The sequence below is a fragment of the Amphiprion ocellaris genome, chromosome 2, assembly GCF_022539595.1.
Source record: "Amphiprion ocellaris isolate individual 3 ecotype Okinawa chromosome 2, ASM2253959v1, whole genome shotgun sequence".
In the NCBI taxonomy this organism is placed as follows: domain Eukaryota; kingdom Metazoa; phylum Chordata; class Actinopteri; family Pomacentridae; genus Amphiprion; species Amphiprion ocellaris.
This window is the reverse complement of record NC_072767.1, coordinates 2,649,163-2,664,376: the sequence shown is the minus strand read 5'-3', so window position 1 is coordinate 2,664,376 and position 15,214 is coordinate 2,649,163. Positions and strand designations below refer to the sequence as shown.

The 15,214-nt window shown below is 38.4% G+C and overlaps 1 protein-coding gene across 3 annotated transcripts; it reads left to right on the top strand.

Moving 5' to 3' along the window:
• The first annotated feature begins 691 nt into the window (after positions 1-691).
• Positions 692-15,160, top strand: firrm (fignl1 interacting regulator of recombination and mitosis). Of its 3 annotated transcripts, none has more exons than XM_023277592.3 (25): positions 692-854; positions 1,054-1,179; positions 1,540-1,579; positions 1,693-1,781; positions 2,606-2,710; positions 2,844-2,984; positions 4,422-4,584; positions 4,680-4,764; positions 4,853-4,991; positions 5,371-5,460; positions 5,593-5,657; positions 5,735-5,883; positions 7,695-7,824; positions 8,077-8,263; positions 9,173-9,255; positions 9,587-9,638; positions 10,112-10,201; positions 11,811-11,996; positions 12,597-12,716; positions 12,798-12,893; positions 12,978-13,091; positions 13,458-13,562; positions 13,659-13,736; positions 13,818-13,964; positions 14,785-15,160. In XM_023277592.3, exons 2-25 carry the CDS (start codon positions 1,084-1,086, stop codon positions 14,992-14,994), a joined length of 2,760 nt encoding a protein of 919 aa, XP_023133360.1. In that variant the 5' UTR covers positions 692-854; positions 1,054-1,083; the 3' UTR covers positions 14,995-15,160. The 3 variants fall into 3 exon arrangements, with proteins under 3 accessions (XP_023133360.1, XP_023133368.1, XP_054860296.1); XM_023277600.3 differs by having other exon boundaries at positions 1,051-1,179; XM_055004321.1 differs by lacking the exons at positions 692-854; positions 1,054-1,179; positions 1,540-1,579 and having other exon boundaries at positions 1,693-1,797.
• Positions 15,161-15,214: the final 54 nt, after the last annotated feature.

Genomic DNA, 15,214 nt, shown 5'->3' with positions numbered 1-15,214 from the left:
AAACTGACTAAAACTAAACCTCACTGTTGACAAAGGCATCATACTGAAACACTGATCACATTATGAAACACAATGGTTCATATTGTTAATCTGCTCAAGAATTAAATTCTTTTTCCATCAATGTATTTAAGCCTTATCCAATAAACATTTTTAACTGCCAGGACTGCCAACTGAGGCCCCAGGGGACCAAAAGAATAAACTACTTTAAGAAACAATGCTTAGAGTAAAATATTAAGTAATTTTTTAAGTTAACATCAGAAAAAAGTCATCTGGAAAAATGCAAAAACTTACAGTTAATATCTACACATTGTGTCAGACAAATATAGTTATTTTTGTGTAATATAAAATACATTAGTACCCAAATGACTATTTATCATCCTTTCATTTTGTTATTTTGTTGTCATTGCATATTATGTTTATGACTTTGAACATTATTTTGTTTTAGAAAATATAAAGTGTTGGTTAAATTCATTTTAATTCCAAATATATTTCCATAGTAAGTGAGACTTCACTCCCTTAAAGTAAGTTTGTGTGTATGTGTGTGTAACTCATATATGTATCTCAGGGAAACAGTTGTTCATTTCATCGCTTTACCTCCCATACAGTTTACCATTGGATGAAAAAGCTGGCGGGTCAACTTTTCAACCAATCAGAGTGAGAGAAGATGAGTAGCATCGGTCGAACGTCACATCCAGTTAAAAGAACGGCGGGCGGTATGTCTGTGTAAAGCTTAGTATCTTCTCGTCTCTCATTAATAATTACTACATTTTCGTCTTTGACAAGATAAAATGGTAACGACAGGCGACTCGTAGGAGCGTTGGAGTGATCATACGTCTCGGAACTGAACATCTATGGTATGTTATTTATGGTAGAATCCAAACTGAACTACTATGCTAATGCTACTTTTAGCATAACACAGACAGCTAGCCTCGGTTCTGTTTAGCTAGTCTGTGAGTGAGTTATTAATAACAGCTCAGGTACTGATGAAACTATTGTACTAAATTGGGCATTTTCAGTGACTCACCCAGTGTTCTAAATATTTCTGGACAGCAGGACTGACCTCGTCCGGTGCCTGCTTTCATCATGTCCCAGACCGACACCTCTCTCCTGGACGAGGTGGTGCAGTGGAGTCAGGAAACCTGCCGCCAGGAGCTCAAGTCTGTCCTGCCAAAACTCACCATATCCTCCCAAACTTCATGCCCATCCCTGTCATTTTGATGAGCTCATGCTTCAGGTTTTACTGTAGGGAAAGTCCAGTGATTGCCTCTTTATGTTAAGGGTTTAGGACTGGAAAAGCACAGAAAAACATATTATTTGATATTATTTATTAGTTAATATAATAGTTTTCAGTATGCAGTCATACTGAACACCCAGCTCTTCACATCTTTTTAAGATGGTAAAGTTTCCTGAATATTTTTTGAGTGAAACTGTGTGAAAGGTTGTGCTTTACTCATGCTAATCTCTGATGCTTTATGCATTACTACTGCAATTCTACATATTTATCAAACATGTTTAGGGTTTTTCCTTTACTGTTTGCACTCTTTGCATCATAAGTCTGACAGCTGGGATGATCATATACGTAAGTTTATCAATTACACTTTAAAAAAAAAAAATTACAAACTGCTTATTTAGTGCTTATTCAGTTTTTTACACTCCAAGTATGAAATGTATTCAAATATGACTTCCTCACAGGTACACTGAAGATAATTACAGACATGTTCCTCCCTCACATTGGACTGTCAGAGCTGGAGGATGAGTGTTTCTCCAAGATCTTACCTAAGGTGAACAACATAACAGGTGGTTAGCACTGTTGCCTTGCAGCTAGAGGATCTCTGGTTCAGCCTGAGCCTGGGCTCTTTCTATATGGAGTTTGCATGTTCTCCCTGTGCATGCGTGACTTTTTTCCGGGTTCTCTGGCTTCCTCCCACAGTCCAAAAACATGCTTAGGTTCGTTGGTGATTCTAAATTGTCCTTACGTTTGAATGTGAGTGTGCTTGATTGTCTCTATGTGTAGCCTTGCAATGGACTGGCGACCGGTCCAGTCAGCTGGGATAGACTCCACCCCCCCTGTGATCTTAATGAGGATTAAGCAATATATAGATGATGGATGGATGGATGGATGGATGAATGGATGGATGAATACCTTCTTTTATATAACAAAGTGGCTACAGGTTTGAAATTATATTACATAAACTCAGTGTCATTAAACATTGTAGTATTCATTATTTAAAATATACATTGTTGTTGTTAAATTAGAAGTTTTTTGTATGTATTTCACTTTCCAAACCTTATGTTCTGCAGTAAATGGAGCTGACTGGCTAACTGTAGTCAGTTGGGACTGTTGATTTTTTTTTGTAAACCCTCTTTCTGATGACACCTATTAGCATCCTGATTAACTGTAGATTCCAAATATAAATGTTTCTCCAAAATGAGTCCCATTAAAACCTTGCCGGGTAAAGGATTTGCTTTCTTCTGCTCGTAGGGCTGTTAAATCAAGTAACAGTTTTCTTGCTATTTACTGCTTCATTTACATGATTTTCCTTTAAAGTGTATTTATTTGTCTTTATGAATGCCTGTTATGTTTATCTGTCACAAATGTCTGCAGGCAGTGACAGTATTTCACAGCATGATGAAAGAAATCATGGACCAAGTTGGCAGACTTTCAAGTCAGAACACTGAACTGTGTGGCTTTCTACGGAACATTTTACAGGTACAGCTACACAGTGTACATCATAATGTTACAATAAGTACCATACAAATTTTATATAATTTATATCTAGTATACTGTGTGTTGTTCTCTCACTTCTAACTGATATTTTGACCAAATCTGTTGTCTGTTTCAGGGAATGATGCAGATAATTGATGCACTGTCTAGTTGCGTGCGTCACGTTGGCTCGTTTGAGGAAGCTCCTGACTTGGAAGCTATCCGCTCGCTACCAGCTTGTATCCTGAAAGTCCTGAGGGAAACATTTCAGCACTGCAAGGTCAGCCTGTTTAGTTTACTGGTGGCAGTTATGAGAACCGACAGTCGCAAAAACAAACAAGTACCATGGAAATTGCTGGATTTTTTTTTGTTGTATATGGAGAAGAAAAGCCTCTGTGATACAGTGCCTACAGATAAAGCAGATATACTTGAACACAACCACAAGGTGAATTTTATTTTTTTATTCATTTATTCAACTAAAAATATTCTGTAAGCTTCAAATCTAGTATTGCTTTTGATAGCAGAACAACTTCTTGCGGCTGTTTTGCATAAAGGTCCATTGTGTGTGATATCAGCTGCTGGAGTTCTTCACCACCATTCCTTAGTAGATTTAATAGTGCGCTAAATATCATTGTCCTCTTTAAATGCCCACTTTTACTTCAAGTTCAACTTTCAATCTCCTTGTTATCCTCCAGCACTGTTTGATGTGATGCAGAATCAATGCTTAAATCAACGACTACGAGCTGCCCAGAGACAACAAAGCAACACCTTAACCTTTCCACCACCAGGCTTTACAATCGGTGTGAGATTCCTCTCCTGAGAAGTTGTCTTTGATTTGTCTGCTTTTACTGTGGCCAAACAGCTCTGTCTTTGTTTCATTGTTTTTCCAGATGATCTAGTCTTTGGCTGTATGTTCTTTGGAAAATGGTAGTTTCACTATGATGTCTTTTTTGGACAGCAAAGGCTTTTTCCTATCATGCCTCCTGTGCAGGTCAAAGTTTTGCATTCTCTTCCTGATTGTAAGTGCCGGCAATTTGGCACCAACAGTTTCAAAATGTATCTACGGTATCTGTGATGAAATTTTTGGGCTCTTGGAGATGTCTTTTTGCATCAAACAGTCTGCTAACGGGCTAAAATCACAGGGGCAGTCAGTCATGAACAAATTGGAAGTTATCCAAAATTTACACCACTTGTAGATGGTTTTGCTTACAGTGGAATGATATGTTTCAGACCATTTGGAGGTCTTTTGAAATCCCTCTACTGTTAGGCATCCACATACTTTTTTTCTAAAGGTTTTAAAGAGCGCTTCTGAACTTTGTATGATGATGAACACCACACACTTCAATAGCAAAGAGAGCTCCAGATGTTACAGTAGATGTCACAAGTTTCTAGAAGGTTGTAATTATTGACACAGAATCTGGAAAACCATGATTCTAATTTTATGGATTAAAAGGTGTGATTACTTTATCAATGTGGCTCATCTTAAATTAAGAAATAACTACAATATGTGAATTTTATGTGTCATTTGTTTGAGTATATACTATTTTAAAATATTGCTTTTTATTGCTCTGTAGACACTGTTTTTAAAGAGGATCAAGTGTTTGTAAAAAGAAAAAAAGCCAACAATTTCCATTCAAATTTTCATGCAATTATAAAATTCTGTGCACAAGTTTCTATAATTGTTTTTGGCAAATCCAACACTGCATGTTGTCCACAGGATAGTGAGGTGCTTTACTGTGGCCGTCTGTCCCTGGTGGCCGACCTGCTGCAGGGACTATTCAAGGATGCGTATTCCCTCCAGAAAGGTCTCCTGGATCTGCTGGATCGGATCTCCCTGGACAGCAGTGCTTCAGAGGAGGAGGTCTCTCACATTGTTACAGGTGTGGTGGTTTTATGGTGCCACCATCTTCATTACGTTGCCTACATTTAATGCAGTCTGTAGCCTATTAAATACATTTTTTATCCTTCTCCTCAGTGATTCATGGTCTTCTGGATATCTGCTCTGTTATCTCCAACCTGGACATAGCACTGTATGCTAGCACATGGAAGTTCCTCATCAAGTCAGTACTCTTAATGCCAAATTATCCTTTGTACGAGATAAATTTCTTTGCTTAGTGACTTATTTTGAATGGTTATTGTTTCATTCAGACAGAGTCTAAAGTACCAGTCATTGGTTGAGGAGCATCTACATCACCATGACATCAGCAACAGCCTGAGTGACAACCTGCTGGCCTTCTTCCACAACTGTGTGGAGTTGGCTGAACAGATTAAACAAGCTGGTTTACAGGTGGGAACACTCAGATTGGCTAGAAAAACCCCTATAAAATCAATATTACTCCTAGGTTTTTTTTCGTTGCTTTTCACTGTTGCGTGAATGCTTGAGTTAGTATTTGTTTATCTCTTATCAAAGTTGTATTTCCTTTTATATTTGTGAAGTTTTTGATGTTTTTTAGAGCATAAACAGATTTGCTTGTCAAAGAATTGTTGCAAACACAATATTATCTCTCCTGACTTTGCTATATTCTGCATAGATAATGATGAATATTTCCTGTGTCGTACCCTTTTGTGCTTAGAAAAATGTATGCTTGTGTTTAAAAGTGTAAGGTCAAAGGTAGAGTTGATCTCAGTCACCTTTTGTGTTTATGCTCTTTTGTCCTTTTTTAAAGGAGGCCATACAAAGCCCAGAATACAAGCTGTTCCAGAAATCTGCAAAAATGTGCAGATTTTTTGCCAACATTTTGGTTCGATACATAAAGGTACTAAAATTAGGATCTTCTTGCCACTCTCTTTGGTAGTTTAAACCTTTGTGCTATCTCTCACTGTTAATTTTCTTTTTATAAATGTCTACATACATTTTCTGATACTTTCTTCTTTCCTCTTTTCAACAGGAATTCAAGTTTTTTCTAACCAAGTATTGTAGCAGTTTTCACCAACTCTATCTCCAGATCATCAGGTATTGTTGTTTGGCTGTAATTTTAGACAGCAAATTAAGACCATAATTTACCCTTCCTTGTATTTTATGTCTTTCAGTAAGTTCCCTCCCAGTTTGTGTGCTCCAGAACTGCCCACAGCTCTGTCTGAGGAGCTGAAAGCAGCAGCTCTGGTTCCCATGGATGTTTTCTTGCTCCAGCTGCTGCCTCTGAGGCCGTTTGCTGAAGTTGTCCTCCAGCAGGATCTACGTGAGTTCATAGCCTATCCTGTTGCCATTTTCTCCCAGATACTGTGGCAGTGTTGAAAGATGCTTTGCAGTTTCCCTTTGTAGTGAAAACATGACTTTGTAAACTTCCTACTGATTAGCTGTGGGCTAGTCTGACTCACCGGATGTAGATTTTGGGTATAAGCCTGCAATTGCCTTCACATTTCACACAGTTTCCTCCTTTTCCTTCTAGTATGTGTGATAGAGTTTTCAAAATCATCAATTCAACAATCTCCAAATTGCTACACAGAAAATTTCAAGTTTTGCAGAAGATTTGGATCATGCTGTATGGCAGCCCTGCTAATGTTTGAGTCAGTTTTTCATTTTAGTGACGGTGCTCAACTCCCTGCTGAATTCTCTTGTCTCTATTTTGAGGAAGCACTGTAGGGACAGACCGATTATCGACCTGACCGATTAATGTGGCCGATATTTGACATTTTTCCAATTACCAGTATCATTATTATTATTGGCAGATTATTAATAAATTAAATGTGCTACTTCAGATCTGATAGGTCCAAGACTGTAAAAACTGAACAAGAAACACGATCTGTTGCCACAAACCAGGAAATTAGCTGCTCTTACAGTGGCTAAGGCTATGCTAATGGCTAGCAGCTAAATTAGAAGAGAGCCTCAGATTGACCCGAAACGGTGTCTTGAAAACAATATTTAATAAAGCTTCAAGAATTGGACCTTAGTGGGGAAATATAAGAGACAGAGTAGTGAAAGATTACAAAAATCAAGAAGAGCAGATGTAACTACAGGAGACAAACTGATCAATCGGAGGAAAGGGCCCTAATTTAATCACTCCTATTTCTATTTTACAGTCAGTTATAGTCAGCCTTATTAATTTTAAAGCCTACTTTTAAATGACTGGTTCTCTGCGATAATGTGTATAATAATATAATAATAATGTATTGTGTATGTATAATGTAATGCGATAATCTCTCATGTGATAACATGTACGAACACATCTCATGTCTACTGGCCTTTCCTCATTACAAACAATCTATGTCGGAATCGGCCCTGGAAAACCCATACGTCGTTCCCTCAAACACCATTGCTGCATAATGAGCTTAGCTCAATATAGCTCAATACGATTGTGATGAGTTTAAAGAAGTACAAAGAAGACAATGTTTTTCCCCCACAGCAGAATAATAATGAGCTGCAGCTGTGGTCCAAAGTGTTTATTGGAATTGAAACAGAAAATCTTGAAAGTCTTGTGGTGTTGGAAGGGAATTCAGCTGTGGGTTTGGAGGAGCACTGCTGGTTTCAAACTTGGAAGCTTAATCAATAGAACAGTTTTTATAAGGTTCACATTCTCTTAAATAAACTAGTGAGTGAATAAATTTCAGACCAAAAAGCCACACTCAAGGATCAAGTGATTTTGGTCTTTGATCTTTGAGATCTTAATGTACACAATTTAATGTGTAGTTTGACTTTTCAGTTTCCGCAAAAACTTTCAGTTTCAGCCAAAACTCATCAGAATATACATATACTAGGAGTTTACCAAGTCCATATTCCCAATTCATTGCTATTTTGAACCATTTAATTTGACCAGCACTGACACTATTGAGTCCAGTATAGTACATCAGAGCATTACTTGTATAATGTGGATGATTCTCACCTATTATTATTATTACATAACTTGAGGGGCCTTTGAGAACCTTCCTTCCAAAACATCTACCGAAGTGATAGTTTGTATGTTTAAGAAACTGGCACATTTGTGAAAACATTAGCAACTAGAAATACAATCTCAACATTTTTTGACTAAGATATGCAACATGCTGTCTGCAGGGTTACATCCTGAACAAGAGCTTCCTCAGTGTGTCCTGCTGGTGAGCATCATGGGACAACTTTCCTGCCAACCAGAGGAGGTGATGCAGCTTTGGTTCGCTGGCAGTCAGTTCTCAGAGGAGACACCCAGGTAGTAAAGGCTTTGATTGTTTACTGAACTGCAGTGTTTCAGACTTTTTGTGCTTTATAGCAGGGATATAAGGCAGTGATGATGATGTATTGTTGATTTGTCACAGTGTAAATTAAGTTTTTCCTATTTTACAGAGAGTAATCAAATTCAGCTCCAGCATAATTTAACAATTATGATGAGACTTCCTTTTTATGTTGGCTTAATGTTTTCACTATGTGCTTTAAAGCTTCTTTCCATCGCTTTTGTCTCTAGACTTCCTCTCTTCCAGGCCGTCTTCACTAGTTTCCGACGATGCCATGTTGAGCGTAATGTACCGGTGCTGTTGCCAGGGGTGATGCTGAAGGGTCAGGCCCAGGTCCAGGTCACTCTGCACCAACACATCTGTGTGCACCTCTGTGCCAGTGTGGCTGTGCTTCCTCCTGAGTACCTTCCTGTGCTGGTGAGATCCACACACTTAACCACATACACTGCATTATAAGCTATGAAAGTGCTCTCTTACTGCTTTGCTACTAACGTTTAAATTGCATCTCATCTAAGGCTTAAGGCATACTATTAAATTTTTAGTCTTTGCAAGTCATAAACGTTGACTTGTTAATTTGGTTTTTCAAATATGTATGTTCATATTGACAAATACACTAGTGTTCAAAAGTTTGGGGTCACCCAGATAATTCCATGTTTTCCATGAAAACTCCCACTTTTATCCATGTGTTAACATAACTGCACAAGGGTTTTCTAATCATCAATGAGCCTTTCAACACCATTAGCTAACACAATGTAGCATTAGAACACAGGAGTGATGGTTGCTGGAAATGTTCCTCTGTACCCCTATGGAGATAGTCCATTAAAAATCTGCTGTTTCCAGCTACTATAGTCATTTACCACATTAATTATGTCTAGACCTTTTTCTGATTAACTTAATGTTATCTTCATTGAAAAAAAATATTTTCTTTCAATAATAAGGACATTTCTAAGTGACCCCAAACTTTTGAACGGTAGTTTATATTACCAAATATGTAAACATTTGCTGTTATAGACCACTGTGATTAAAACATGCTTATGGGAATCTTTATGTCATCATGTTCAAAAACAATTATAGGCCACAATGTAGTGGCTCAGTGTTCAAGAGGTGAACTCTTGTAATCTTCTATTTATTTGGGATGTCTAATCACATTCTGGTGATTAGCTGTGTTTCAGGGCAGGATTTCCCATCATCAAAAGTAAATTATTCTTTCATTTTCTTTGTGTCTGTTAAATATTCTGATACTTTTTTCTGCCTTTTGTGTGTTTCTCTGTTTACTCCCACCTCCTGTTTACCAGACTTGAGCTCTCCTTTACCTTCCTTTTTCAGGAACGTTGCTTGGTCGATGCCGTACTGCAGGCTGATACTCAAACGGCTCTGCTGGCCACAGATGTGTGGTGTTTTACAGCACGGTGAGAATGAAGAGTAATGCGGTTTTCATTATTCATCATGTGACTCATCAGTGAACTACTCTTTAAATAGTCTGAGCACCTGGTATTTTAAAACGTTTAATATACAGGAGTTTTCACATATAGAATTCGCATTAAAATAAAAGTCTACGGTGTGGAGCTGTAACTCGGTCAGGGCTACTTTTCTGCTCCCTTTGTGTCATTCTATGCTTAGTTTCTGGCATCTTTAGACTTTTTACAGCTACCGTGCCACAATAAGGCTGGTTGCCAGGACTCTATGCATTTTTCTCACCATATTGAATAAATGGCTGATTTTATTTCTCTATACTTACAGGTATGGGACAGCTGAACTTTGCCTACATCATGTCCTCCTTATTGCTCAACTGGTAGGTAGAGACCAGGGAAATGTACATTACAGAAGTGACAATCCATTTATGGTGTTGTTTAATTTTGATTTAAAATCGTGTGTTACTTTACTACACCTTTTCAACTGTGACAACTACACTTGAATTCTAAAGATGCTCAGTAAACCTTCATACTTCAGACTTGCTATATTTTGCAGTCATTGATGGGATCATATCCAAACTTCCTGAATCTTGACTCTCACCATCTTGGATAGACGCCACAAGGTCACGGATGTTTCTCCATGTTGACGACCTCTTCCTGAGCACTGTCTAAAATAACTCTAAATCCCCTTCATCTCTCTCACTCGGTAGGGTTATGGATTAGTATGGGTTCCAACCCTGTTTTCTGTGGCATCCCAACAGAGGCGACAATTGGTGTCACCTCCTTGTGAGCCTTCACACTGACTTTCCCACTGTCCCTCAGCTCCACTCTGCTTCTCCCTCTTGTGCTTTAGGTGAAAATGTGCACCCCTGAGTGTTACCAGTCGTTCCACCTGGGCTTGCTGCTGAAACGCATGGTTTTCTTTATGACGCCAAACCACCAGGTCAGAAACCCTCGGAACTGAAACAAAAGTATTTGTGGACTCAATATTTGTAACTAGTGTGATGGAAACAATGAAAATACTGTGGGCTTTTGCACATCTGTAAGTAAAGCTGCAGTAGGCAGAAATCTAACAAAAAAAAGAAAATGAAAAATTGGCGTAATTTAAAAATGTAGTCCTTCTCTTGGATCTCCTGTCTCTGTCTGGAGCCATTCCACCAAGAGTCTATGCATGGGTTTCATTTGCACATGCATGTTAACGTGTCACTGTTACTTGTTGAGATCTTATTGATTAATCGATGAATTTCTGGTTATCATTTAGCAGAATTAACTATATAAACCAATAAGGCAGAAGTTGAGGTACATTCATGTCTAAAAATGTATTATAGATTTGCTCCACTACCTGGTTGCGCCAACAGGGGGAGTCTTTTGCTGTTTAATGAGATGAAACACTGCAGCTTGTTAGCTGCATTTAATACTAATCTGTGTTGGTATTCACAAAGAACCAGGAGGATGTTAACGTTCAAATCCAAATTGTTAAATGAGCCGTTTTATGATTGTTATTTCAGTCATGTTGTTTAAATTTTGAGGTTGTGTTTTCGTTTGTGTGTGGCCGAGAGCCTTGTGGCGATTTAGCTGGCAATTGGTCACCATGTCAGAGAATTCTGTATTGCTTAACTTTGTGAGAATTAGAGTCCTGTTTTCTTACAGCAGCTTATCTGTCTAGGGGCAGACGTGTTTTATTGCATTTATTGACACACTCTCTTTTTGGTAAGTCAGTTTTCCTGTTTTTTGGTTGCTTTGGCAATAGAAACATCCATTCACTAAAAAAAACCTTCATCTTTGACTACTTAAATTACTATGTGCTGAAAGTGTTTTTGCCCAATGAAGCTAAAAAAAAAAAAAAAACTACCGGTACTGCCTATCTAAATCTTTTATATGTGGATTCAATTAGTCAGGCTGATGACAAAATGTATGTATATTTAATAATCATTTAGTCTGCTGCCTGTTTCCACAAAAGCCCAGATACACTTTAAACTGACTTCTGAATATCAGCCTGGAGTGCTTTGTTTTTTAAACCTCACATTTCTTGAATTTCACGGTAAAAGTGGTTAAAAGCTGGTATTTTGTTGTCATGACCTTAAACATTTCGAGGTGCTGGGCCTCACATTTGCACTGTGTCCCACATTAATGTGGAGGTTTTTGCTGGACAACCACAACAGCTTAGTCTGTCCTTGGCTTGGATTCTGAAAGTCTCAGAAACTTTTACTGAAGTGATGAGAACACAATTCCCTAATTGGATGTTTTTGTGATGGTGATTTAAAGAACTGTCCAATATATTGGTCCAAAATCTCCTAAAGGTGATCAGTAGGTTTGAGATCTAGTGTCTGGTGATTCAGATATTATTTATGCTCACTGAGGTGTTCAGTGAAACGCAGAGAATTTAGTTTCTCAGATCTTTTATTCAGGTTTGCTTTTTAAATTTTTCAATTGTTTGCACCTCTGCTAGTGTAGAGTGGCATTTGGTTTTGAATGATAACTGTTATATTTACTACTAAAGATCATAACCTTGATGTAAGGTGATTTTAATTTGAACCATTTGTTTTTTCCAGATGAAGCTGGTCGCACAATTCCCACCATCTGAGTTGGAAAACCTTCGAGTGTGGCACCATGTCCTCCTCCGAGTTCTTTCACAGGACACCCGACATTGTGTACAAACAGAAATTCTTGACTTAACTCAGAAAGTCCTGACCAGTTGGCAGAATGGAGGATACAAACTGGGACAAATGGACAAAGTGGTGAGGACAGTCTCAGATATTGGATGTAATGAGGGTGTAGCAAACTCACATGAAAACATTGTAGAGGAACGTCTCTTTTTGTTTTTTTTAACCTTGACAGAGCACTTACCCTCCATTATAACCTTGTGTGTCACGTGGAAAATGTAGTGACCCTGATATTGAATAGTTGGAGAGGTAGATGCAGTCCAGATATCAAGGGCAAGGCTGCAGCTTAGCGTCTGACCTTGTGCACTGATGAGAGAGTGGATAAATTATAAATGTCCACAATCAGTGATGTCAAGAGTAAGATAAGCTTGTTCCCACGGTTGAAAATGGACGAAACAATAAGACTAAGTGACCTTTCTCTGATGGACCTTTTGCCAAAGTTTTGTCTATAACAGCAGAATCTGAATCATCAGTTTAGTTTCCACATTTTATCAAAATATAAATCATGTGACAAGCATATTTAAACAAGGCCTACCAGAATGTTTGACTCAGTTGTTTTTTTTTTGCCAGAATGATTATATCCAATCAAGAAAACAATGCAAGGAAAGCAGGGTGGAGAAATCTGAAATAGAAAATCCATGACTGTTGTATTTACCAAATCCCTCCCGTTACCAGAATGTGGTGCTGTTATCCCTCCTAGTGGTGGTTCGAGGGCAGCCGTCTCTTGAAGAACAGTGCGTGTTGACTGCAGTGAAGATCGTCACACAGCTGTGGTCACGAACGAGTCCAGATCAGGTAATAAAATACACACACAATAAACTGATGGAAGAAAGTTAGAAACCCAAAACTCTTCTTCTGAAACCTGTTTCTCTCCAGATACAGACACACCCTGTGCTCCAGTTTACTCTGCAGCTACTCTTGTCAATATCAGCTGTTTTAGTAAAAAACATCGAACCTCAAGTCATCTGTCAGGTATGCTGTTAGTTTTCACAGTCCATGTTAAACAGTTGAAGATTGGAGGATCCCGTTTTTGGTAAATACTGTGCCTTATCACAGGCTCTGCTGTGTCTGGACGCCGTTGTTGCTCAGAAGTGTGCAGATCAGCTTCTGCTGGCTGCTCTGGAGTTCCTCTCCTCCCTGAGGAAGGTCTTTGTCCCTCCTGACAGCCAGGTAATAAAACCAGAGTATTACAAATGAGGATTTTATGTCCTCAATCTCTTGCCCTTCTTACTAATGGCTGCTCAAGGAGAGCAATTTTGCTGGTTTTCTCATTTAATTTGAATGTTTGACCTGCAAGACCCACAGAAAACACCATCTGTAAAAATTAATCACAGTAAAAAAGAGCATTCCAAATTTTCAACACTATTTGTTACGCAGTTTAAACCTCCTTTTTGGGGTTTTACAACTTATGTGTATTCAATATTTTTTTCACATTTCATAGACTGAGGGAAAACCTACTATGAGAAAGAGATTTAACTAGTTGAAACTCCACATACGAGATTTGAATTCTAAATTGTGATATTTATACTTTCTCAGAGTCAAATTCTTCCGAAGCTGAGTAGCCTGTTTGGAGTTTTTTTGGCCAACAGATCCTGGCTGCTACATCAGCACGCCCTGAAGGCCTTTTCTGACTTTGCAGAGGTATGGCAAGAACTCAACTGATGCTAGTTCATCAGACATAGTGCTATGTAATGTTTAACATAAATTTAATGTGTCCCTTAATGTGTGTTGTTGAAGGATACAAATCACGAGGAGGTAGTTTCCCAGAGTTTGTGTGAAGAAACCAAGACTAAAGTGGTGAATTATCTTAGAAAGGTGAATGACATCAGCATTTTCCAATGAAGATCTACCTCAGATTTAACAGATTAATGTGAATTAGACTATCTTTTGCTGTAGACTGTGAATGCAAAAGAAGATGTGGAGTCACGGCTGCAGAGGCTCAAACAGGAGGCACTCGTGATTCAGCAACACAACGAGAAGCTGGAGAATAACAAAGAAAATGTTTTCAACAAACCAGCCGCTGACACTGTTGAAGACACAGAGGTTAGTAGCATCATTAAGCTAACTTTAAAGGTATTTTTTTGAACATACACGCTCATGCACAGCCTTGCCTCATATTTAAACTGTCCAAATCAGTGGCAGACAGTATATTATAAACACTTGAGCACTAGGAGGTAATACATGTTGCATAAGGGGAGTCAGGGTGTCGATTTATCAGAAATATTTTTCACCTTTGTTGACTCAGAATACACTGAGTTATATATTTTACCTATAAATAGGTCAGTAAGATTCAAACTAGGGATCGACTAATGTTTTTTTTTTTTAAGGGCTGATATTTGTGCCGATTATTGCAAGTCAAGAAAGATGGATAGTCGAAATTTGGAACTGATACACATTCCACGTTTTAACAGCATGTGATAGAAATAGCAGTGATTAAATTAGGATTCTCTCCTCTGTTTATGTGAGATCAACAGAGACTGATCAGTTTATCTCATGCGTTACATCTGCTGGTGTTTTTCTAACATATTTCATTGTTCTTTCAAATTTTTTTGCCCAGTAAGACTGCTTCAGGTAATCAGTGCCTGCCTTCTAACTTTGCCACTAGCTGTTAGCGTAGCCTTAACCACTGTGAGAGAAACTAATTTTGTGGTTTGAAGCAACACCTTGTGTTTCTTGGAAAATTGCCAAATTTCAGCCACGATAATCAGCCAAGCCAATGATCGGTCTATCCTGTCAAACTTCACTTAGCAAAAACAAGATGCTACTGTGAAGTAGTATAGAGCATGCATTTAAAAATACTAATCATGCTGTATGAGTGAGAATTTAATTCACAAAAACAACTGTAATTATTCCTCCCTCTCAGCCATGCCCAAAGAAAGCTCGGCAGGAGACCAGTGCAGAGGAGGAGTACAGCCGCTACATCCAGACAGCTGAGAGTGCTTTAAAAGCCCTCCAGGCTCTCGCTGAGGGTAAAGCCAACACCAATGCACCACCTCCACCGTGGCTGGAATCCAGACTACAGGAGCTGCTGACCCTCATAACCCACATCAGTACAGTCAGACACACAACCTAGCAGCTGCAGACTCACAATATTTACTCTCTGTACCGAAAAAAAAACCTGTCTGATCAGTCTGTGGATGTCTGCAGACATTTTGCTGCTATCGACAATAGTTTCTCCTCTTTTTTAATCTGTCATTCTTGGTTTGTGTTCCTGTTTATTAAACTTCTTTGATTACCAAGCTTTTTTAAAATTTCTTATAGCAGCAGGTTCAACAGCCTTCAGTACCAGTGGA